General features: G+C 36.5%; 1 protein-coding gene across 1 annotated transcript in view; it reads left to right on the top strand.

Annotated features, from left to right (window-relative positions):
• Nucleotides 1-19696, top strand: part of IL33 (interleukin 33) — a 36666-nt gene extending 16970 nt beyond the window's left edge. The window contains exons 2-8 of the mRNA XM_081066759.1: nt 6587-6694; nt 12406-12531; nt 13134-13268; nt 14614-14724; nt 15320-15370; nt 16214-16311; nt 17668-19696. Of these exons, the coding sequence (XP_080922885.1) occupies nt 6598-6694; nt 12406-12531; nt 13134-13268; nt 14614-14724; nt 15320-15370; nt 16214-16311; nt 17668-17871 (822 nt within the window). The 5' untranslated portion in view covers nt 6587-6597 and the 3' untranslated portion in view covers nt 17872-19696. The remainder of the gene's footprint in view (nt 1-6586; nt 6695-12405; nt 12532-13133; nt 13269-14613; nt 14725-15319; nt 15371-16213; nt 16312-17667) is intronic.
• The last annotated feature ends 4134 nt before the right edge of the window (nt 19697-23830 follow it).

Raw genomic sequence — 23830 nt, 5'->3', positions numbered from 1 at the left:
TATTATGAGGAAACTGGGGCTTCAGACATCAAATAACTTGTCCAAGACCAGCTAGCTAGTAAGCATCATCTTCCCTTCTTCATGCTACTCTGTCAAGATACCATTCTCTCTTTCTTTGTTTCCCTTTCATTACTATAGTTTTGTAAAAAAAACTCTTACTTCCTCCTTCACACTGTGTAGTCCAAACAGTTTCTTGGAGATTCCCACCATGCTTAAAGGACTCTCTCCACGTTGTCTAATCTCCAGGTGGGTCTCTGTAGTGCTCATCACCAAATGTTCCTTTAAAAAAATATTTTTATTAGTTTCAGGTGTACACAAAAACATAATGATTAGACATTTACACCCCTCACAGAGTGATAACTCCCCAAGTCTACTACCCATCTGACACCATACATAGCTGTTACACTACCATTGGCTATATTCCCTACACGATACTTTACATCCTGTGACTATACACACACACACACACACACACACACACGTATGATTATATATTATATATAATATATATGTGTGTGTATATATTTAATTATAGTTGACATTTGGGATTATTTTACATCAGCTTCAGGAGTACAGCACAGTGCTCAGGCATTTACACAGTCTATGAAGTGATCCCCCTGATAAGTCCAGTACCCATCTGGCACCCTACATAATCTACACAACATAATTAATTATATTCCCCATACTGTATTTCACATTCCTGTGACTATTTTGTGACTAACAATTTGTAGTTTCTAATCCCTTCATGTTCGCTCCCATGCCCCAAAACCCCTCCCATCTAGCAACCATCAGTTTTTTTTCTCTGTATCTCTGTGTTTACTTGTTTTGTTTGCTTGTTTATTCTGTTATTTAGATTCCACATATAAGTGAGATCATACGGTATTTGTCTTTCTCAGTCTGACTTATTTCACTTAGCATAATAACCTCTGGGTCCATTCATGTTGTTGCAAGTGGTAAGATTTTGTTCTTTTTTATGGCAGAATAATACTCCACTTTATAAGTGTACCACAATTTCCTTATCCAATCGTCTCTTGATGGGCATTTCAGTTGTTTCCATGTCTTAACTATTGTGAATAGCACTGCAGTAAACATACGGGTGCATACAGGTTTTCGAACTAGTGTTTTGGATTTCTTTGGATGAATACCCAGAAGTGGAATTGCTGGATCATAAGGTAGTTTTATTTTTAATTTTTAAAGGAAGCTCCATACTGTTTTCCATAGTGGCTGCACTATTTTATAATCCCACCAACGGTACACAAGGGTTCCCTTTTCTCCACATCCTCGCCAACACTTGTTTGTTGATTTATTGATGGTAGCCATTCTGACAGGCATGACATAATATCTCATTGTGGTTTTTATTTGCATTTTTCTGATGATTAGTGACGTTGAGCATCTTTCCATATGTCTATTGGCCATCTGTATTTCCTCTTTGGAGAAATGACTCTTTATGTCGTCTGCTCATTTTTGAATCGGGTTTTCCAAATGTTCCTTTTTGAGATGATGGTCTCCTTTAGCCTTCATAATATGACCTCTTCTTTTTTCCTGCTTCTCTTTCTGGTCTTCTTTGCTAACTCATTTTCTTCTTTTACCCCTTAAATGTACAATTCTATCTAGATACAGCTTTCTCTTCCTGCTCCACACTCAGCTGAGACAATCTCGTTCACTCCCACACCATCACACTTAGGCCTTCACAAATGAAGAGCAAATCCACATGGCTAATTCTGCCCGCCTCCCCCCCTCCCCAATTCAGTTCCAGCTCCCTTCTGAAATTCCCGTATAATTGTTCTTCAAGTAACTCAAACTCTACCTGTTCCACACCACACTCACCACCTGTCCCTGTCAATGAACTCCCCACCTGATTTTCCTACCCAGAACTTCTGGCACCACTTTTATTTCCCTTTACTTCCCCTCTCCTCCAGTCCAGAGCAGATATACCCACATCCAGAAAGAGCTGTGGAGGCACCGTGGCAGACACAATCTGAACTGAAGTGAGACTTGGGTTCTAATCCTGCCTGGGCTGCTAGGGGCTTGTGACTTAGTGGAGCGGGAACAGAGATCTCTGGGCCCTTTCTCATACTAATATTCAAGGATGTCTGAAATGCCTGCAGCATTCACACCTTCATCCCCTCCTTAGCAGTCTAACATTGGTTGCCCTGGTTCTTTCTTGCCTGGGCTATTTTAATTGGCCTCCTAACGGGTCTTCTTTCCTGTCTCTTTTGTCTTTCCTTCCTTCAGATGGTCTTTCACACAGCCATAAAATTGCATTCACAACACACATTTTAAAAAAAAATATGTGTCAGTTGCTTAAAAAACTTTCAAAAGATTCCTGCTGGCTATAGGATAAAATTCAAACTTCTTACTGTTGCACTCACAGCACCCCGCACCGCTAGTTTCAACACATGAAACTTCACTTTGTCTAAATTGGATTACATATGTGGTTAGGATAAGCACTTGAGGGAAAAAAATCTCTAACTTATTCTTTGTACTAAAGGTAATAGTAAATCAAACATTTAGGTATTAAATAGTAAACAATAAATATTTTAGAAAATGGCATAATAAATTTACAGTCTTGGTAAAGGGCAATTCTTTTGAAGCAAGACACAAAACCTAGAAGTTCTAAAAGAAAATTGATTAAATTTTAGCACATAATATTTGAAAAATTATGTATAGAAAAAAATGCCATTAACAAAATCTAAAAATAAATGGTATTGGGGAAAAGTTTTTCAATATGTATCACAGACAAGGGTTTCATTTCTTAATTTACGAAGAGTTCATATAAAACAACAATGTACAGAAATCGACAATAAATATGGTTTTTAAAAAGATGCTCAATCTCACTAAATAATTAAATAAATGAAATTTGAAACTATGAGATATTGTCCACTCTTTAGAAAGACAAACATTTTAAAGGTGATGACACCCACTGCTGCTCAGGCAATGGAGAAAAAGGCATGAACCTAGATTTTTGAAAAAATAATAAATCAGTACAAACCATTGGAAGTCAATAGGTAATATCTATTAAAATAGAAGATACATGTACCCTTTGATCCACCAATTCCACTGCTAGGAATTTATGCTACCAATGAAATTACAAACATTTACCAAGAATCATAAACACACACATACACACACACACACACACACACAACTGTCAGTTGCAGCATTGGTGATATTAGAAGAAAAGAAAGGGAAAAACTGGAAAAAGATGAAGTGTTAATCAATAAAAGATTAGTTATGGTATATTTCTATGATTCAATGCTATTTATAATGCTTCCTATAAAATATTTCAGACATATCAAATGTTCATGATGTAGTGTTAATTGGAAAATGAAAAAAGCAGCTTACAAAATAACATTTTGCAGTACGATTCTATTTTTTATTTAAAAAAATTGATATGCATAGTATTTCTACATTGAAAAAAATGTCAGGATCTATCCTGTCATTTACACATTTTCTAAGTGCATATACATCATTTTATAAACAGAAAAATAATTATTTAAAAACTTTTCAATTTTTTGTATGAAAGAGAAAGGCAATTAAACAATCTGTGCCCTTGTATACGCTATATGAGCAATAAACACTAACTAGAGTCCTGCCATAAATATATGATAAAAATTAATGATTAACTCGCTATCATTCATTGAAGTACTACAGCTAAAACAATGTAAAAGCTCTGTTTAGGATTTGGCTGTGGGAATAAGATATACTCCCACTCATTCTAACCCATTCAACTAGTTCTATTTGCATTGCCTCATTTATCAAATGCCGTCACCCAATGTTGCTTAATCCAAGTGTGTGTGTATATAAGTAAAGTTGGAATATAACTGCATCCACTACTACCAGTGTTAACGACAGGAAACCTCATCATTTGAGACCATCCCTTCACATTTATAACTTAGGTGAGTATCATAACCAGTGTGCAAAAATGTTTGCTGTAAGTTATTGGAAAAGCAGCACAAAAGAACCAGTGATGTTGATGTTGCCATGTATTCTGAGATATTTCTGATTTAAAAGGAGGAGAATAAACAGTAAATTTTAACACTGAAAAAATTGTGAAAGGAGTGATCATATATTTAAAGGTACAAGATTTGTGGGTTGTTTAAAGAGAATGCTTTGTTTTGTAGAATAGGATTTGAAAACGTTTCCTGACTATACTTTTGACTTATTACGTGATTCTTAAAAAACAGCTGACTTTCTCTGTGTCAATGACCGCCTTGTAAATGTGTTATTTCAGCTGCCTTTCTCTGTGTCATGATTCCATTGTAAATGTGTCATTTCTTATCTACCTTGCTTAACTCTACAAGCTAACATTGGTTTAGAGCAGAGTTCCTCCAATTGTGTTCTTTTAAACTAGTCTAGGGGGTGTTAGTAGAAGGGATGGGGGAGGTTACAAGATCAAATAATTACTGAAAATAGTTAAACAAAGACACCCGTGATTCTTCAATGAAGGACTGTCAGCACGTTTACTACCTTAATGTGAGTTCTGACTTCCCAAGAGGTGGAATATTGATTGAAATATTTCCCAGATTTATTTGAAAATGAAACTTTTTTTTTTATGTCCATCCAGGAGATTTTGTTTCTAGGCTATAAGGATCCTTGGATAAAAGAGAAAACAAAGAAACAAATAAAAAATTCAGCAATGCAATTTTCATGTTATTCGTGAAGTGTTATCCAGAAAGCGTTCATGTTATCCAAACACCTACTGTGTGCAGGGTACTATTTGAACTATTTTCTGTGAAATTTAAAATTTAGCTACAGTAAGATTACCTAACTACACTATTCCACATGTTATGATTACCAATTAACTACCACATTCAGAAATTTATTATTTCAAAAAAAGTTGAACAATTGGTTGAGTGTTTGAAATTTCCAATTTTGATTATTTTCTTCCTACACTTGAATGAGGGAGAAGAGGAGGCAGGCCAGGGAAGCTCTGGCATACAGATGGAAGTCAGGAGACTAGATTCTGGCCTACTTCTGTTTTTATGATCCTGAGCAAGGCACTTAACCTTTCAGTCTTATCCTGCTCACCTATAACGTCCGGACTTAGGAAAGTGATGTCTAAGGTTCACTGCTTCTAAGTGTTCTTGATCAGTAAAGGTAGGAGAATCAAAGGAAGGAAAGGATTGATGTGAGGTCCTCAAGCTCTGTGAAGATAATACTCACTCCCAGGGACAGAAGAGGGAGAATTCAACTGCTCTACCACTGAAGGATTTTGCTCATGAGACTGGCTGTACATAGGATGGCTGCATGGAAGATTCTAGTTCCATCTAGACAAGAAAATTTGGAGTTTCAGCCTAATGGGGGTTGTCCGGGAACAAAAATAAACGTGCATGGAATTTATCTTCCAATGATTTCTCTAATCCAGGAGCTCAATGCTCCTTCCTTACCTTGCTATTAGGTTGGAGCAAAGGTAATTGCGGTTTTGGCAATTATTTTTAACCTTTTAAACCGCAATTACTTTTGCACCAACCTAATAGAAGTTTATAAATATGAAGTTTATAAAAGTTTGAAATGGTACCCACTCCTGGGATAATTTGCATTTTATTCAAATTTTATCCAAAAAGAGGGCAATGCTTAATAAAAGAAGTAATAACTACTAGCAGAATTTCAGGCAATGTCACAGAGAATTTAAGACTGTAGAAGAAGTCCTGCTACCTCCACAAACCATAGCACTACTGCCTCACCTTGATGATGAAGCCAGGTTGCAGTACCCTACTGAAAGAATATGGTGTTCTCTGTCATGAATTTGCAGAAAGCGCCATGTTCTTTTAATAGGGTACTGACACCCAGCTTGATAATCAAGATACAGCATCTACTGATGATCCTTGCCTGAATCAGTATTAAATTGGGGACTGTAAGATGGTAATTTTTCTAATATTATCAGTTCTTCTGTAATGAATACATCCCTCATTCGTTCTTTCTTGAGAAATGCTATGGACTTATGGTTTTCCTTTTTCATTAAATGATTTATAGCCAATTCCCATCATTATTCTTTTTGTTGCTCAAATTATACCCAATTTAGCCAGCAGGAGACCCTTTAGACACCACCTCACTAGATTTTGAATGACTCACTGCTTTGTGGAACAGGATATTCATTGTTCACTTCTATTTTCCCAGACCATATCTAGAGTCCTGGTTCCCGTTAGTGGAGAAAGTATTTAGAAAATTAGATAAGTGCACACTGATACTGCTGATTCAAATTTAATATTACAGGGATATTTTCCCCGCAGCTTCTTTTATTTTACATTTACACCTCCTTCTCCTACAGTGAAAATCCTGTAACATCAGTACAGCTACTTATTTGCTTTATCATATAGTATGACAAAACAGTCCCAGAATTCCAATACCACTATTATCACTAACAAAAAACCCACTAAACAACATTTAATATTTCTGTGCAGTTCTTTTTGTCCTGTGACTATATTCCAGCATAGATATATGTTCAGAATACTATGTTCAAATTTTACTGAAATAATTATTTTCTCTAGGCGGCTATGTTATCAATTTTACATTGAGTTAATTACAGTTGTTTCTGTTTGTCTTCAAGTTGAAACAATTGAACTAATATATTTTAACTCAACAGAAGCCTGAAAAATGAAGCCTACAATGAAATATTCAACCACCAAAATTTCCTCAGCAAAAATGAACATCTCATCAGGCAGAGCCCTGGTAAAATCTCCCAGGTTGAGAAGTAAGGCCTTAAGAATTTCTGATTGTTTACACACTGGTTTTTATCTGTTATCAAATATTTATTATTCCAATTTTCATACATGCTGCCTTCCTTGCCAAAAGTTACTAAGAATACAAGAGCCAAAATTGAAAGGGATGGCTCATAAGTGTGTGATACAGCAGGCTTTGGTGTTAAACAGATTACGTAGGGCCACCTCTGGCTTATTTGATAAATCACAGGACAGGAATGGCTCAGATAATTTAAACCTGCTAATAGTGATAAAGCATAATTATAGCCCTTCATATCAATCCCTTCTTTCTAGCCACACTTCCTGCCACCAAATCCCAAAAACTTTTTCCCAGATTAGCTAATCAAATTTAAACTGATCCACTTTCATTCAACAAACATTTGTTAAGACCTTTGGTGTATCAAGCTTATGGTCTTAACTTGTCATTTCTGATAAAGGGGAGAACAATAAGTGAAGATATTTGTATAGTCAATGCCCAAAATAAAGCAGAATTGACCAAATGATGCTCAAGTCTATCCAGTTGCAAACTCAAAGGGTGTGGAATAAATTGAAGAGTAACTGAAATCAGGTAGTAGCCATACTTTTAAGATGAAAGGGCTATCTACCTCTTTGATCCCTAAATTGTCTATCCTAGGAAAGAATTATGCAAATTTATATTCATGTTTTTCATACAGAGGAATTACACAAAAATGGACTAGAGCAAAAAGGGAGGATGAGGAATGATGGTGGGAACTGCGTGCCCTTGTCCTTTGGGCTCCTCTCCATTTCCTTGAGCATCTTTAAAGCTAGAAGAGAAAGCAGTGCTAATGTTTATTATTTCTCTCCTCCCTAAATCTCCAGCACACCCACATTGTTCTTTGGTAACCTGGGAAAACACTAATACTTGTGGTTTCTAAATGGCCAGGAAATCACAGGGAATCTTGTCTTTTTATGAGTCTGAGTCAAAATGCTCTGTTGTAGAAACAGTGACTCAGTGGAAGTAAGTCTGCATCTTCAAATTCCCTCTTAATAAATAATGTATTTTCCTTTCTTTCTTTTTTTTAAATTAAAGTTTACTGGGGTGACAATGGTTACTTAGTAAAGTTAATAAAGTTACTTAGTAAAGTTCAGGTGTACAATTCTGTAATACAACGTCTATATATCACATTGTGTGTTCACCGCCCAGAGTCAGTTCTCCTTCTATCACCATATATTGGAAGAATGTATTTTCTTTGTACTTCAGAAGATGGGCTCTTGAAGATGTTGGAATAAGGAAACGGGCTGGAGTTTATGTCAGAGTGATGCAAAAATTAAAATGAAACTCATTTTTTTAAGATTGCAGTGGCTTATTTACACCATTTAGAAAAACAGTCATAAAGATAACCCCCAAATCACTTATATGACTTTGGAATGCCTCACATTTTTATTGTCCCATAGCAGATCTTCCTTTCCAATAATACTGGCTCCGTTTAACACTAAAATTGTCATGATTTAAACACGCGTTGCCAAAAACTCAATGGAAAGCTGTAAGGTGTGTGGCAGGTATGAACTATTTCTTGTGTGTGGCAGGTATGAACCCCTTCTCAAAACTCAAGGTGCAAGAAATGTCACATATTTTTCTAAACTGCTTTGAGCCTCCAAGCAAGAAAATATGCCAGCTCATTTTAATTTGTTTTCAGCCCTTGGGCTAGCAGGGTATGACACAATCCACAACTCACAAAGCCACAAAACTCATTATCTGACCACTACAGGTATCCTTAAAGGACCCCTGTGAGTTCTGGTCACCAGCAGGGCATGTCACTTGTATTGACAACATGGTACAGGAATTCATGAGCTGTAGGAAAGTCCCTTCCCAAACTCATCCTCTTCCCCGTTTCTAGGAAGCTACTCCCCAAGGTCAGGCCATTCTTCTCTGCTATTTTCTCTCCCCCACATCCATCAACCCTTTCCTTTCCCTGACAATCCAGCTTCCTTATGTGCACAGCCAGAGGTCACAATTTGGGAGTCTTGAGACAGATCCACCCAGCAGGAGTATTTTATTTGGCCTGAATAGTGTGACTGATACTGTTTTTCAAATTGAGGCAACAATGAAAAATTATGAGATTTTGCATAAAAATCTGAATGCGAGGTTTTTCTAAAAAAATCTGAAGAGCTAGCAACACCGGGCTTATTTTCCTGCATGGCAATAGTAGGGGATAGAACTGAGCAGAGATCACCCCCCTTTAGTTTGGTTTTGTCCATGGAAGATCCTCTGTCACAGTGAAGGAGTTTGACTTTATCCTGTGGAGAATAAGGAACCATTGAAAGTGTATAACTGAGGGGAATGACATGATGTTTTTATTTTAGAGAGATCACATTGGTGGTGGTGTGAAGAGAGAGTGAGGTGGCAAGAGCAGAAACAGAAATGGGTCAGAAATCTGCTACATTTGTCCAGGGGACTGATAATGAGGGCCTGACCTAAGACAACAGGAAGGAAAGGAAGGACTAAATTTCAGATACATTCAGAAGGTGAAACCAATAAGATTTAATGACAGATTGAATAAGCTGAGGGACAGCAAAAGAAGGAAAAAATGGATGATTCTCAGCTTTCTGATTTAAGAATTGAGCAGACAATGTAGGTGGTGGTACTGTTTTTTCAACATAGGGAATTCAGGAGGAATATATTGGGGGTAGGAAAAGATAACAGGATTTTCTGTTTTGTTTTGTTTTTATAAGTATATTTGAACTTGGAGGAAGCATAAGTCATTCAGGTGGAGATGTCCAGAATTCAGAATGCTCTATAAAGAGATGCTTGAAGGGAGCTAAGTCAAAATGCCTTGTGGAGAAAAAGCAGTGGATACAAAGCTCAGAAGAGAGACTAAGGGGAGAATTACAGGGCAGGGAGTCATCAGCATATAAAAGATGACTGAAGTAAGAGTACTCAGAAAGAAAGTCTAGAGTAAGAGAAAAAGACAAAGGACAAAATCCTGAGGAACAACCACATTTTAGCAGTCAAAGGAGGAAGCACTAACAAAGAGACAGAGATGACCGACCAGAGGGAAGCAAGGAGACAGATGACATGACAATGAGGGGAGAAGGGTTCACAGAAGAATGTGATCCTCAAAGTCAAATGCCACAGACAGGTGCAGGGTAGTAGGCAGTGAGAAGACACCTTGGTGAAATTAGTGGTTGGGGAAGAAATGAAAGGTGAAGTGATTCACTTCTGTAGTTCCTGTCAGCCGTAGTCTGGCTCTCTCAGTGGCAAACCCACAGTTAAGATTTCCAGGCCACTTCCCACTTGCTCACCAGAAATGCCTCAGGGATTTCATCATGCTGTTGTTATCATGAAATTAGTTATGAGAAATTGGTTGTTTCCCTGGAAACCATAGTAAGATATTGACCTCATACAGCCGACTTTACAGGAAGTGGCAACAGCCTTCACATAAGCATCACCTGGCCCTTTGCTACTAGTGGCGCACTCTCTCCTGCACAGTCCCCACGGCCATGCCAGCTTCGTGCTTTCCTCTTGAGAACACAACCTCACACCTTTCCAGTTGCCCTGAACACCAAAGTACACTTTTTCCCAAATATTCCCAATGTAAAGTATTTTTAATACTTCAACTGTAGTCACCCCCAATGAATTCTACTCAATGTTTATTGTCCCACTAGATGCTAGCCTGTACATCCATATCTCTAGCCTGTCTCTTATTTTGCATCCATAATGCTTCCTCAATATCATGACCCTCACTTTTGACTACCCAAGATCCATACCCTGTTCCCTACAGAGTCCACTCTCAATATTAGACACGCCTGTCATGTCCCCGTGGGATGTCATGTCCCCGTGGGAGACGGATAAGCATATAAGGAAGGAGCACGTTTATAGTATCATCTTACGCCTTTTAGCTCTGAAGTGACAGTGTGATACAGTTGATATAAAATATTGTATTAAATTAGTTGTCAGGAGACCAAGTTGAATGTTGGCTCTGGCATAGCTTAGTAAATTATCTTTGGAACTGTAAAAGCACTATATAAATGTGAGAAACCGTAACTGATGTTTCTGAATCGTGAAGCAATTCCAGAGTTGATGTGAGTATAACAAGTGGTCTGCCCTATTCAGACAGTTGAAGATACTTAAATGTAGATGCCCATCTAAATTGGCATCTATAATTGGCTACTAAATTCCAAATAGTAGCTTACAAATGTTTATTCCACTTGACTTTGAAAAACATACTAGAGAATAAAAAATTATCATAGAATGGATCCCAAAGTCACAGTAACTATTTTCATTTTCTGAATTACTGTGAAAAATTGAAATGTGGCTAGCTTGAAATTTGGCTAGTTTGAGACACAAATTGCTTGATAATTTATTTACTATCATGTTGAAAGTCGACACCCTATGACTCAAGTATTACAACATTCTTTTCTATTTGACTCTGAAAAGCTTTTGATGAATTCCAAGTAGCAAATTTAATTTTTTTACTTGAGACTTTAATTTTTCTTTGGCTAAATGAAATTAGAGCTACTGAATCACTGATTACATTTTTTACTTTACCTGATTTAATTTGAGTTTGCATTTTGTTAATCCCTAAAATTGCACTGTAGTATTTTCTTAGATGAAGGTAGGTGGAAAGAGTAGCTTTATTCTTAATATTATGCACAACTGAATCACAACTTCTCACCAGACCTGTAACCTTGTCAACTTTGTGTTGACTACTAAGAGCTTCAGATCGTCATTTGTAAAGTGAGGAGGATAATACCTTCCTCGCTATATTACTGTGAAGGATTAAATGAAACAGTATGTAAAATTATTAACACAGTGGTTGGCCCACTGTAGACACTTAGTAAATGACAGGTATTTTTAAAATCAATCTTTATAGGCTACGGATATCTCTTCAAAATTATTGAAAGTGTATTCTAGATAAGTAGAAAAGATTACAGACATCATACGGCCATAAGAATTCCCCCTCAGTTATGCAAAGTTTGATATACGTTAGATGTAAAGCCATACTCCCTAAGATGGAATTCTGAAAACTCCAATTTTTTCTAAAAATCTAAAGTTTTTCATAACTCATTTGGCAGTAAAATGTGACCTGAACTTACTAGACAGTTAAAGCCTAACTTGAACAAACATGCGGTCTTTATTTCACTTTATATAAATTTTCCCATGTTTCACTACAAAATTATTAATTTTTTATTCTGGGGTACTGCCCTAGTCCAAGCTGGGAGTGTTACATATATACAATATATACTTTACATGACAATTCTAAAATCTAAAAGACTCTGAATTTTTTTTAATTTATTGGGGTGACAATTGTTAGTAAAATCACATAGATTTCAGGTGTTCAATTCTGTATTACATCATCTATAAATCCCATTGTGTGTTCACCACCCAGAGTCAGTTCTCCTTCCATCACCATATATTTGATCCTCCTTACCCTCATCTCCCACCCCTCCTTACCCTCATCTCCCACCCCTCCTTACCCTCATCTCCCACCCCCCACCGCCTTACCCTCTGGTAACCACTAAACTATTGTCGGGGTCTATGAGTTTTTTGTTTCTCACTTGTCTAAGACTCTGAATTTTGAAACACAACTGGCCCCAAGTTTTCTGATACATGTTGTAATAGATCTGTAGTTGCTTTCTTGGTCTGCTACACTCAGGGTTTGTAAAAGGGTTTGTAAAAGGATTTGTAAAAGGATAAAGATAGATGAAATGAAACAGTATCACAATATTTTCATTTGTTTAGAATCCCAACAGAGGGCTGGAGAAGTTTGCCAGATGTACTTTATGCAGCTACGCTCTGGCTTTATCATAGAAAAGAAGGCCTGTTTTTATAGGAAAGAAACCACGAATGGGTATTCACCAAAAACAGGTAAGGGGAAACTATATTTCCTGGTAATTCTTCAATATAGTGATTCAGAGCATCTATTTGCCTTCAGCTGCCACATCTAAGTATATAATTTTTTTCCCTCACCCAAATTTTCCCTCTGGGAAAGACTAGAGATGATAAACTAATTTTAGCCCATTTTTAAAAAGCATATAAAGAGTGTTTAACAGCATGGGAGAAATGGTTATGTTATCATGTTAAGAGAAAAAAGAGGATATAAAATTATATATACAGACATACCTTCGAGATATTGTGAGTTTGGTTCTAGACCATTGCAATAAAGTGAGTATCTCAGTGATTTAAAGGAAGTAAACTAAAATGTTACCAGTGGTTGCCTTTTGGGTGCTGAGACCATGGGTGACTAGTTTTATTCCACCTGGACTTCCATGGGTGTGTCCTTCTGGCTGTAAAGTGCCAGAAGGTATTGATCCCTTCAGACCGGGGTGGCCAAAGACTTGAGGCCAATCAGCACTGTCAGCAAGCAGCCTTGACTGGGAATCCTCAAAGCAGGAATAAGGGGCGCGGGGAGGAGGTCTGGGCAGAGTGGGGACTGACAGTGCACTTCTACGCCTACCCCTGCTCTGCAGCTGCAAAATACAAGGAGTCACATTTGGTATTGGCTGACTGTCCGCAGCTCCTGGAACGGTCTGCAGAGGGCCTCAGCTTTGATATATCTATGGTCCAGAAATATATGAGAGCAACTGGTGATTCAAGTATCCAAGGTGTGACTGGTCACAGGGGTGATGTGCGGATGAGGAGGGACCTAAGACACAGGATCCTGGCAAGCGCCAGTCTAGGAAGCAGCCACAAGTCAATGTCTTCATGTATATCAGAAGCTTCTACTCTCTCTGTCTCCTAGGTGAGACTGTCTCCACCAAAACAAAAACAAAAACAAAACAAACTTCTGTTCATTTGCTGCTGATGTGTGCCCATTTGGTGGCATACAAAATAGGTGCAGGGTAGCTGCTCTAACAATGCACGTGCATGCTAGAGTTAGCATCCCATCGTTATTTTGAAATGCTTGCTATTGATTGGCATCCCATATACATTTTCCTGGGGAAAATATGTTATCCTGGGGGGAAGAAACACATTATCCCCCTCAAATTTCAACATTTTGACAATGAAAGAAAAGGAAGTGCTATTACAGTTTTGAAGTATAATTTTGACTCTTAAACATTTAAAATAGTTGTTAAAATGGTTTTAAATTGCATCACCTACTTGTGTAAATAAAGTCCAAGTTGATGGCGACTGTCAAGAAGTGAAGAGGTCATTAAGAAAACTTGACTGGGAATTGCATGTTGCCATTTCAAGCATTATTCCTGATATAAATGTCTTAAGTTCCCAGAAGCATATTGAAATTTCTCACTATGTATTTTTAAATCATTTTATTTTATACAAATTCAATATTTAATATTCTCCTTAACATTTTGTATACTTTTCTTAGCATAACTCTATAATGCAAAGACAATAGAATACTTTTTTTCTTCAGGACCCAGAAAGGTAGTCCCTAAATCTACTCCAGTTTACCCCAGCATGCTCATTTTCTATGTGTGCGGAGACATTTGAAAAAGTTGGGAGTACTGCTCTGTCCCTGTTATTTAGCCAGAGGACAGAGTGGGGCTCATACCTGAATTCTCTAGGACTGTTGAAAGTCTCTCAGTAACTCCACACCTTACAGGTGGGAATTCATTTATCCACGTCTATTTCAATACAGTCCCTTCTTGCCCACAGTCCCCTGTTAATGGGGAGTCCAGAAGCGGAAGTTTCCTCAGGCAATGTCTCACTTTTCCAGGTTCATTCTCCCCACCAAACACACTAACATAGCCTCCCCTGGCCTTCTGCAAGAAATTAGCATTTTTCATCCCATTCAGGTGGCACACATCAGACTTTGAGACTTTTAAACTTGCACCAAAGACTTTCATCTCTCCAACAGTGATGGACTAAGTGTAGCTCAAATTGGAAAAAAAAAAAAAACAACTTTGAGGAAGTACTTTTTAAAAATTGCTAAAAGATTGTTCATGAGAACAAGTTTTGAATTCTTAATGACAAGATTTTCACTTGTTGCAGAACGTTCTGTTTCCCTGAGGACATACAATGATCAATGCATTACTTTTCCTTTTGCGGCGGATGGAAGTTATGAGATCTCTGTTGAAGATTCAGGAAAAAACCAAAAGAAAGGTAGAATATTTCTTTTTGTCTATCATCATATAATGATGGCTAATAAGTAAAAAATAAATCTACTAAACCATAAACAATGGATTAACTCAGATATGGTAAATAGATTTCATGACGTGTGCTAACTCTGATGCTTTGGCAATGGATGCCTGAATATCACTGTGTTGAGGAGGATTCAGATGCTTAGTCAGGGTTCGTCAGGGAAGAACACTGGTACTGAGAAGTGGTATCTGTTGTGAAAGATGGAAGGAGGACCACACATGTTTGATACCGCTAAATTACTACCTGATCTTTCCAGCCTTATCAATGTCACCAAAGTAAAACTCTTGTGAAAGGATATACCAGAGATATGAATATTTTAAATATTTTAATAATTGTATTGGAGAATTCATCAGAGCATTTTTATACATGTTCGAGACCTTCCTCAAAACCATAAAAGTTTTGTTTTTGTTGATATATATATATATATATATATATATATATATATATATATATATATATATATATATAATAAGATGGTATTTTCTGATATTATGTGTATGTTAGAACTGGAACCTTTTGATAAATCACCCAAGGGATTTTATGCATTCTCTTTCAGACAAGGTGTTATTCCGTTTCTATGATTCGCAAATCTCCACAAGTGAAACAGGTAACTTGGAGGTCTGGCTAGCTGTAACGCTTGCATTCTCAAATTTGGGTAAAGACAAATCCAAAAATCCTTCCTGAGAAAGGAAGGCAGTCTTGGAAGGTTCTCTTGAGCACAACCTCATAGTAAAATCTCAGATTCTTAGAGGATTTACTCCATCCCATCCATTTTATAGTTTAATAGGATAAAGATTTGGCTACATTTAATAGAAATCCAGAGTAACAGTGGTTTAATCTACACAAAACTTTATTTCTTAGTCAGGGCTGGAATGGCACTCTGTTCAACAGGTTGTCCATGGACCTACCTCCTTCTCTCTATGTGGCTCTGCCAACATCTACGTGGTTCAAGATTACTTGCCACCATGACAATGTCCAATTGGCTGTACAGAAGAAGATGGGTACATGAATTCTCTTTCCCTTTAAGGACATGACCTGGAAGTTGCATCTGACACTTCCACTTGCCTCACATTGGTCAGAATTTAGTCATATTGCTACACTTAGCTACAAAAAATAAAGAGGCAGGCTGGGAAATGTTCTATGATTATATAAGAAAAGAAGCTGGATATTAGAGGACAACTATCAGTGGCTTGACATGCAGACAGAGAAGCTGACACCCTGAGAAACACTCATTAGTGTTACAATTCTCAGTTAGAAAAACTAACCTCTCTTCTTCAAGGGACTTAGAATTATCCCCTATTTGTCCAATGACTCTTGAGTTTCATTCAGGTGCAAATATTTCTGAATAAAGCAGTTAGTTTATATAACTCTTTTCCTGAGTGTTAAATTGAGTTAAATTAAAATTAGTTACAATTCTTAACTTTGTGACTTATATATTTTTAATTGCAAGGTGATGGTGTTGATGGTCAGAAGTTAATGGTAAACCTGAGTCCTACAAAAGACAAAGACATCCTGCTGCTTGCCAATAATAAGGAGCACTCTGTGGAGGTAACAGAAATATGCACGTAACTGTCATGATTAGTGCCACTCATTTGTGCAGATTTGGGTGTTTGGGGTATTTTGAAGAAGCAGTTTTGTTTGTGCTATTTTATGTACAACACAGCCAGTCATTACTAGGAACTTGCTTGTGGAGTAGGGAAGCAAGGGAAATGGCTGGTCCAGCCTTGCTACTGAAGGTCTGATCTCTGCCAAGAGTACGGCATCACCTGGCAGCTTGTAGGATTTCAGGCTCCCTCACAACTAAATCAGAATCAGCATTTTAACAAATCTCCAGGAGATCCACATGCACAGTCAAGTTTGAGAAGCACTGCTATATAGAATGATCTCAGATCCTTCCTATTTGGCTTTAGAAACTACTCTGTTCTTCCAGGAAGCGTTTCTTTGTAAAATACCGTTTTCTTAGGCTAACACACTCTGAGTCTGCTAAAAAGAAGGTCATAAACATTTCCATGTGCCAAGTATTCCATGTGCCAAGTATTATAGATAGCATAGTAACTTACACTCTAATCATAGGATTCACTGCACAGTCTTCTTCAGTTAGTAAGTGGCAGTATTATATTGGTCATGATGAAGAATTATAAACATCTTGAAGAACAAAGAAGCCAAAAGTGGCGACAAGGAAGAAAACATGACAGTATAACATAGAAGATAAATTATATAAATACACAAAATGATGAAGCTAACTCATACAGCCATGTAAGTAATCGACATGAACACTATATGGTAACCAGAATTCCTTTAACATTTCTAAGTGTATATAACAGTGTTTGGCATATATAAGTACTCAATAATAAGAGTTAACCCATATTGAGCTCTATTATATACCAAGCATTGTGCTAAATGTTTTATAAATACTATCGCATTTAATTATCAAAGTAACTCTATGATGGAGTTATTGTATTAGTCAGGTATTACTGTGTATCAAACCAATCCCAGTGTTTACTGTTAAAAAACTAATCATTTATATCACTCACATGTCTGTGAGTAAGTTGGGGTTTGACTGATCTCGAAAACTGGTTCAACTAAAATATTAAGGCCAGGTCTCAGAGATAATACAGGGCAAAAGAGGAGTACAAATCCAGAACTGTTGCACCCAGATCCAGTCATTCTAAGTTATAATGTCTCTGAAAGTATACTGTCAGTGAATTAAGTCAAATCCTCCCTTTTTGACCCTCTGCTTACTTCTTACTTCCACCCCCTCCCATCCCCTACTTAGTAATTAAGCAGGCTTGCTAGAAATACCGTTACAAATAATTATTCCCCTTTAGGTTCTAACACAGGGATGTGAAGTTGACTCTGGACTTCCCACTCATATATTGGTTGCTTTCTCTCTTGTTTCCTAAGCTACAAAAATGTGAAGACCCGTTGCCAGACCAGACCTTCTTTCTGCTTCACAGGGAGCCCTCCTCCTCCAAATACGTTTCATTTGAATGTAAGAGCAATCCTGGAGTGTTTATAGGAGTAAAGGATAACCATCTTGCTCTAGTTAAATTAGGGGACCAAACTGGGGGTTCAAATAGAGAGAATATCATATTTAAGCTCTCTTAAACTTAATGTGATGGAAAGCTGTGGACGCTGGGTTGGTAGCCCAAATAGCTACCACTGAAGAAGGGATGAGAAATTTTAAAAAGAGAAATAGATAACATTTAAAGGAAATAGAGAATGCTTAGCATACTGTGGAATATTTTCCTTTTCATGTATAAAAATACTTTTTGTAATCCTTCAGTTCTGTTTTTTATTTCCCTCTGTATCACTGCATACCGAATACAAGTATCAGTGTATTAAATATGGTGTTGGTAAAGAGACCCACCAACATTCTGAAGAGATATAGACCTTTACTTTTTGCTACTTTCAGTACAGAAGGAACTTCATATTTATAGTTGAGACCTCTGGAGAGAAACAAGGGTCTTATCCCAAGTCTCATTTTAGACAAGGATCCATTTTAAAGAGCTACATAGGGACATAATTTTCCCTGGTTGCAAACACTAGAGTTGCTAGTAAAAACACAATAAGATGCTTCATAGATTGACTATTTCACAACTGGAATAAAACACCATGTTTGTAGATAATCTGAAACTTCAGATGCCTACATGACTAGGCAGGTAATATAAATATGTGAAAAAGGCAAGGGTAATTTTAAAATGAAGAAAAATAAATCTAGTATTTGTAAAGTGAATAATTTCACCTCTAATTAATTGTTGCATTTTTAAAATTCTGATTTGTATAGACTGAGTTAACTATAAACAAGGCACTCTTACATTAGGAAGTGAAATAAATTTTAGTTCAGACATAGAATTGGAATCAGTAGGAATATCTAACAAACTAAAACATTTTTTGAGAAAGCACTAAGCCACAACAAAAGTAAGTACGATGGTGGGGCCGGAAGTCCTCTAATCTAGTAGATCCTAGTTGTGACACAGGATTAACATTATAATGTCAGTAACTGGCTATCCCTTATGTTTGTGGCATACCATGTCCTTCTGATTCAGGCTTCCAGGAACCAACGACTTAACATCCTTGTCACCTTGGACAAAATTTCTTCTAATCCTTTCCTCCCATGTGCACAAGTCTTTTTGTTGGCCGGCTTCCCAATGACACTGCTTACTATGAAACATTCATTTGATTTCTGTTCCTTCTTCATTTCTTCTGACCAACCGTGTCCTTAATACATCTTTGGCACACCCTGAGCTTCATGTCACCTGACATCTGCATGCCAACACCTTTATTCTGCTTTGTCTACCTGATGTTGTAAAATTTTACATAAACCTATTGATGGCAATATTTTTATTAAACATCTTCATGTTTTACTGTGAGTAAAATTTATACTCAATCATAAAATAACATTTTCAACTACTAATGGAATAGATTTTGCTTATTTTAAGACCTTAGCAATTTCTAGTACAATTTTTCATAGGCTTAACACTAACAATAAATGGTAAACATAATAAAAGAATACGTATGAAATGACTTTTTCTGGAAAAATGTAGGCTTTTTTATTTCTCATTTATTGAGATCTACTGGTTATAATTGCTGGTGGAACAAAAGATAAAAGAGATAAAAGAGGCTGAAAATTACTGTGTGGGGGCAAATAATTGTAGAACATATCTTTATTTCATTACTTTGTCAATAATTGTACTATAGAGACAAAAATAAAAGCAGAATTTATGTCAGCCCTTTTGAAAAACACTAAATGTTGACCTTGTGCATCTGTATGATATACTTAAAATGACTATTATTAAATAACCAAATATATCCATTACATTGTTTATATTGTTCAATAAACTATTTTTCAAAAGTATGTAAAGCCATAATGATTTTATCAAAAAATGACTTAACATTCTGAAATTCTTAAGTAAAAGGAAGCATATCCTAATCCACCAATCTTGGTATCTGGAGTTGTTTATTTGTCTGATATTTTTGGTGATCCAAAACTACTGTGATTTTCCCGAGCAGGGATTGTGTCTTTTTCACCTTTGTACACCCAGTGTCTATCTCGGTGATCAACATACAGGAGATATTCAGTGACTTTAACCCAAGATCAAATAGCCAACATGCACCTGCATTAGAACTTTAACCCGAGATTTCTCACTCCTTATTTAGATACCTTTCAACCTGACTATCTATTTTCCAGGTTTAATAGTCCTCTTCCTAAAAAATACTTTCCACCACCATTATTGTCGATGTTATTTGATTACAATATTCAAATGTATGGTGGTCTTTTGTTATTTACCTGCATCTAGAGTAGGACATGTCTTTCAATGGTCCATAAACACATTACTGGAAGGAATTTTTGCATGTATCAAAAGAAAATTATGTCAAAACTTATTTTCCCTCGTGTTATTTATAGTCTTCAGATTTTTATGTGTTTATTAAATACCTTGAAATATTGTCAAGAAAATTTCATTTGAACAAGTGACTTAGAATTGGAAGAAAACTGAGAGTTGAGATTTGGGGGATTTGGAAAGAAAATTGGTAACTTAATTAGAATGCAACAGCTGGTTAAAGTCTAAAAAGATTGATTAAGAACCCTCACATATACAGAACAAAACAAGCCAAAAAAATAACAATTTCAATCTTTGTGCCTCATGCTGAGAAATTGCATGGTGGATAGAAAAATCTTCAAGTAGGTTACTCCCCTGGGAGTTGGGACAGGCTTGTCTCAAAATTCATTCTTTCCTCATACTATCACCTTTATAACTGAGAAATCTTATCTTCTAGCAGTTAGTCCTTAAATACATGCCATGTTTGCTGGACTCTGCTAGGCACCATGAAAGCACAAAAGAAACCTTAGCTATGTTCCTTGTCTTCATGGGACTTAAAACACATACAATATGTATTAAAACTCCAACTCTGCAGTATATAATTGCCTGAAGGTGAGAGAGGTCAATGTGAGTTTCTCATTAAGGAAAGAAGTAGGACTGAATTCTCTGTCTTCATGCCCTAGTACCCACCCTTGAGCTATTCATATATCCATTCCCAAGGTCATGCTAAACACGTTCCTTCTGTAGATGTCAGCCAAAGAAGGTAAATTCGGTTGTTCCAAATCCCTTAGTAGTCAGGGTTGGAGCTAAGGGATTTAAGAATCTGAGGAATGAATGCAAAAGATGAAAATGAAAGCCAATTGATAGAGAGAGAATGAATGAGCTATTTCCTGTTGAGGTGCCAAGGTGATGAAACACTTGTGCAAGTCCAATTATAATCCCTAGCCCAGAGGACACTCCCATAAAAAGAATGCATGAATCACTAGCCAGCATATTAAAAACATAGCCTTAGTTTACTCTTTACAGTCGATGCAACTTCACAAATTATGTAACCTCTCTTAATCTCTGTTTATCCTCTATAAAATGAGGAGGTACCACATATTGTAGTTGCTTACCTAATATCCATCATCACCACTCCAATGTCCTTACTAACAGAACCTCGTTTTGTACTGGGAAGCAATATGCTCAACTAAAAACACACTCTTTCCTAGACTCCCATGTAATTGATGTAGTAACCATTTAATATTGTTTTGGACAATAAATGTAGGCAAGATAAGTTTGAAAAAAACTTTTTTGAAGGGGACATATTCAACTGGCATGTCCTTTGTCAGTCTTTCACCCTCTCCCCTTCTTCCTACCCCAGACTATAGATACGAGGTTGAATGTACAACAGCCAACTTCTGACCATGAGATGATGAGCATGGGGACAAAGGCCAACACATTGAAAATGGCAGGAGGAAAAGTTGGAAGAACTCTGGTGTAGTGAACAATATAGGTGTTCTGCCCAAATCCCCTTACATTCCTTTAGATTGGGTTCTTTGATAATATATCTGTGTGTACCACATACCCATACCACCACCACCACCACCACCACCACCATCTTCTGGGTGCTTTCAATATCCAACATTTGCAGCTCTTCTTATAAGAACTGCTCTATGGTACTGATGCTGATTTGCCCTCTTGCACGGAGAGACTAAAGTTTCTGTGAGTTTGCATTCTTCCCATCAGCCTCACAAAGCTTTTGAAAGCCCAGCTTCCTTGTCTTGGGTGAAATAACTGTCTTAAATTTCACTCAAAAATTCCCCTATAAGGTTCACGCTGAAGTTACCCTCTGCTAGACTTCATCAGAAGATCACATTCTTACTTAGATTCCTGTCCATTCCTGTCCTGCCCAACTTCCTTAGCAGTCTTTCTTGGGAATATTTCCTTAGTAAATCACATGCTCATAAATCCCTAACTCAGAGTCTGCTTCTAGGGAATCTAATAGAAGACATCATGTTATATGTGACACTGTTTTCCGCCTTCCTAGTCTTATAGTATGAACTTCAGATTTTCTTGTTGAGAGAGAAAAATAAACCCACGTGTGCTTTAGTGTTGGGTTTTCTGCTGAATGAGGTTTAAAGCAAACTTTATCTGTAGAAGAGACAATGGTCGCGTCTGATTATTAGGACAGTAATAAGAATTGCCTTTTTATAGTGCAAGCACTCAGTGAATGTTAGCTTAGAAAGACAGGCAAACTTGATTGATAATAACTGAGAACAATTTTTCTCAGGTACCATTAAAACCTAAAATAACACAATCAAATCCCTCCATGACTTTAAGAGAAGTTACCCTGTAAGTGATAAAGTGGGGGTAAAATCAGAATAGATGAGATCTAACTGGTATAGAAGTAATCCACCAAGTTCACAGGTGTTTATTTGATTATACTTAACCTATAAATAAGATATATTTAGTCTTTCATACATATCAATATTACATTATAAATATAAAAATATTTAATAGTAAAAATGAAAAAATGACCCATATTCCTTCAAAAGATCATTGGATAATATAAAAGAGGTCATGGGGCTGTGAAGTACAGCATATGGAATATAATCAATAATATGTAACAATTATGTATAGTGTCAGATTGGTACTAGGCTCATTAGGATGATCACTTCATAAAGTAAAGATAAGTCTAATCACTATGTTGTACACCTGAAAAAACCATAACATTTTATGTCAATTGTAATTGAAAAATAAATTTAAAAATATCATTGGAGGGGCGGCTGGTTGGCTCAGATGGTTAGAGCACAGTGTTTATAACACCAAGGTCGCCGGTCTGAGTCCCACATGGGCCAGTGAGCTGCACCCTCCACAACTAGATTGAAAACAATGACTTGACTTGGAGCTGATGAGTCCTGGAAAAACACATTGTTCCCCAATATTCCCCAATACATTTTTTTTAAAAAGTGGATAAAAGTACAGGTGTTCTAAGATATAGGAATGGAAAACCAAAAAAATTATGAAATAATTTATTATTATTCAATAGTCAGAAAAACAATAGAGCAATCAATGAAACCAAAACTGGGTGTTGGAGAAAAATCAATAAAATTTATAAACCTTTAGCCAGACAGATCAGGAAAGAAGGAGACGATACAAATTACCAATGTTAATAAGAGAGTTGGCATCACTATAAATTCTAAAGATATTAAAAGGATAACAAATGGGACTATTATGAAAAATATTTTGACAATTTTCATGAAAATAGACAAATTCCATGAAAGGCACAAACTATCAAGAACTCACTCAAGAAGAAACAGAAAACACAAATAGCCCTATATCCAATTTTTAAAAAGTGAATTGGAAGTTTAACATGTTTTCATAAAAAAAACAATCTATATTGGTGAATTCTTCTAAACATGTAAGGAACAAATAATATCAGTTTTAAACAAACTGTCAAAACATTGAAGAGGAGCAAATTCTATTGGACTCATTCTATGAGGCAAGAATTACATTGATATCAAAACAAAAGATGTTACAAGAAAAGAAAACTACAGACGAATATTTTTCATGAACACAGACACAGGAAATCGAAATAAAATTTTAGCAAATGAAACCCAATAATATTGAAAAAAGATATATAATATGTATAAAGGATATGTATATTAAAAGAATATAAAATACATCATGACCAAGTGGGTTTATCCCAGGAATATAAGATTGGTCTAATATTCAAACATCAATCAATGTACTTTACCATTTTA

Source organism: Rhinolophus hipposideros (genome assembly GCF_964194185.1).
Source record: "Rhinolophus hipposideros genome assembly, chromosome: 11".
NCBI classification, from domain to species: Eukaryota; Metazoa; Chordata; class Mammalia; order Chiroptera; family Rhinolophidae; genus Rhinolophus; species Rhinolophus hipposideros.
This window is presented reverse-complemented; position numbering and strand designations above follow the sequence as displayed.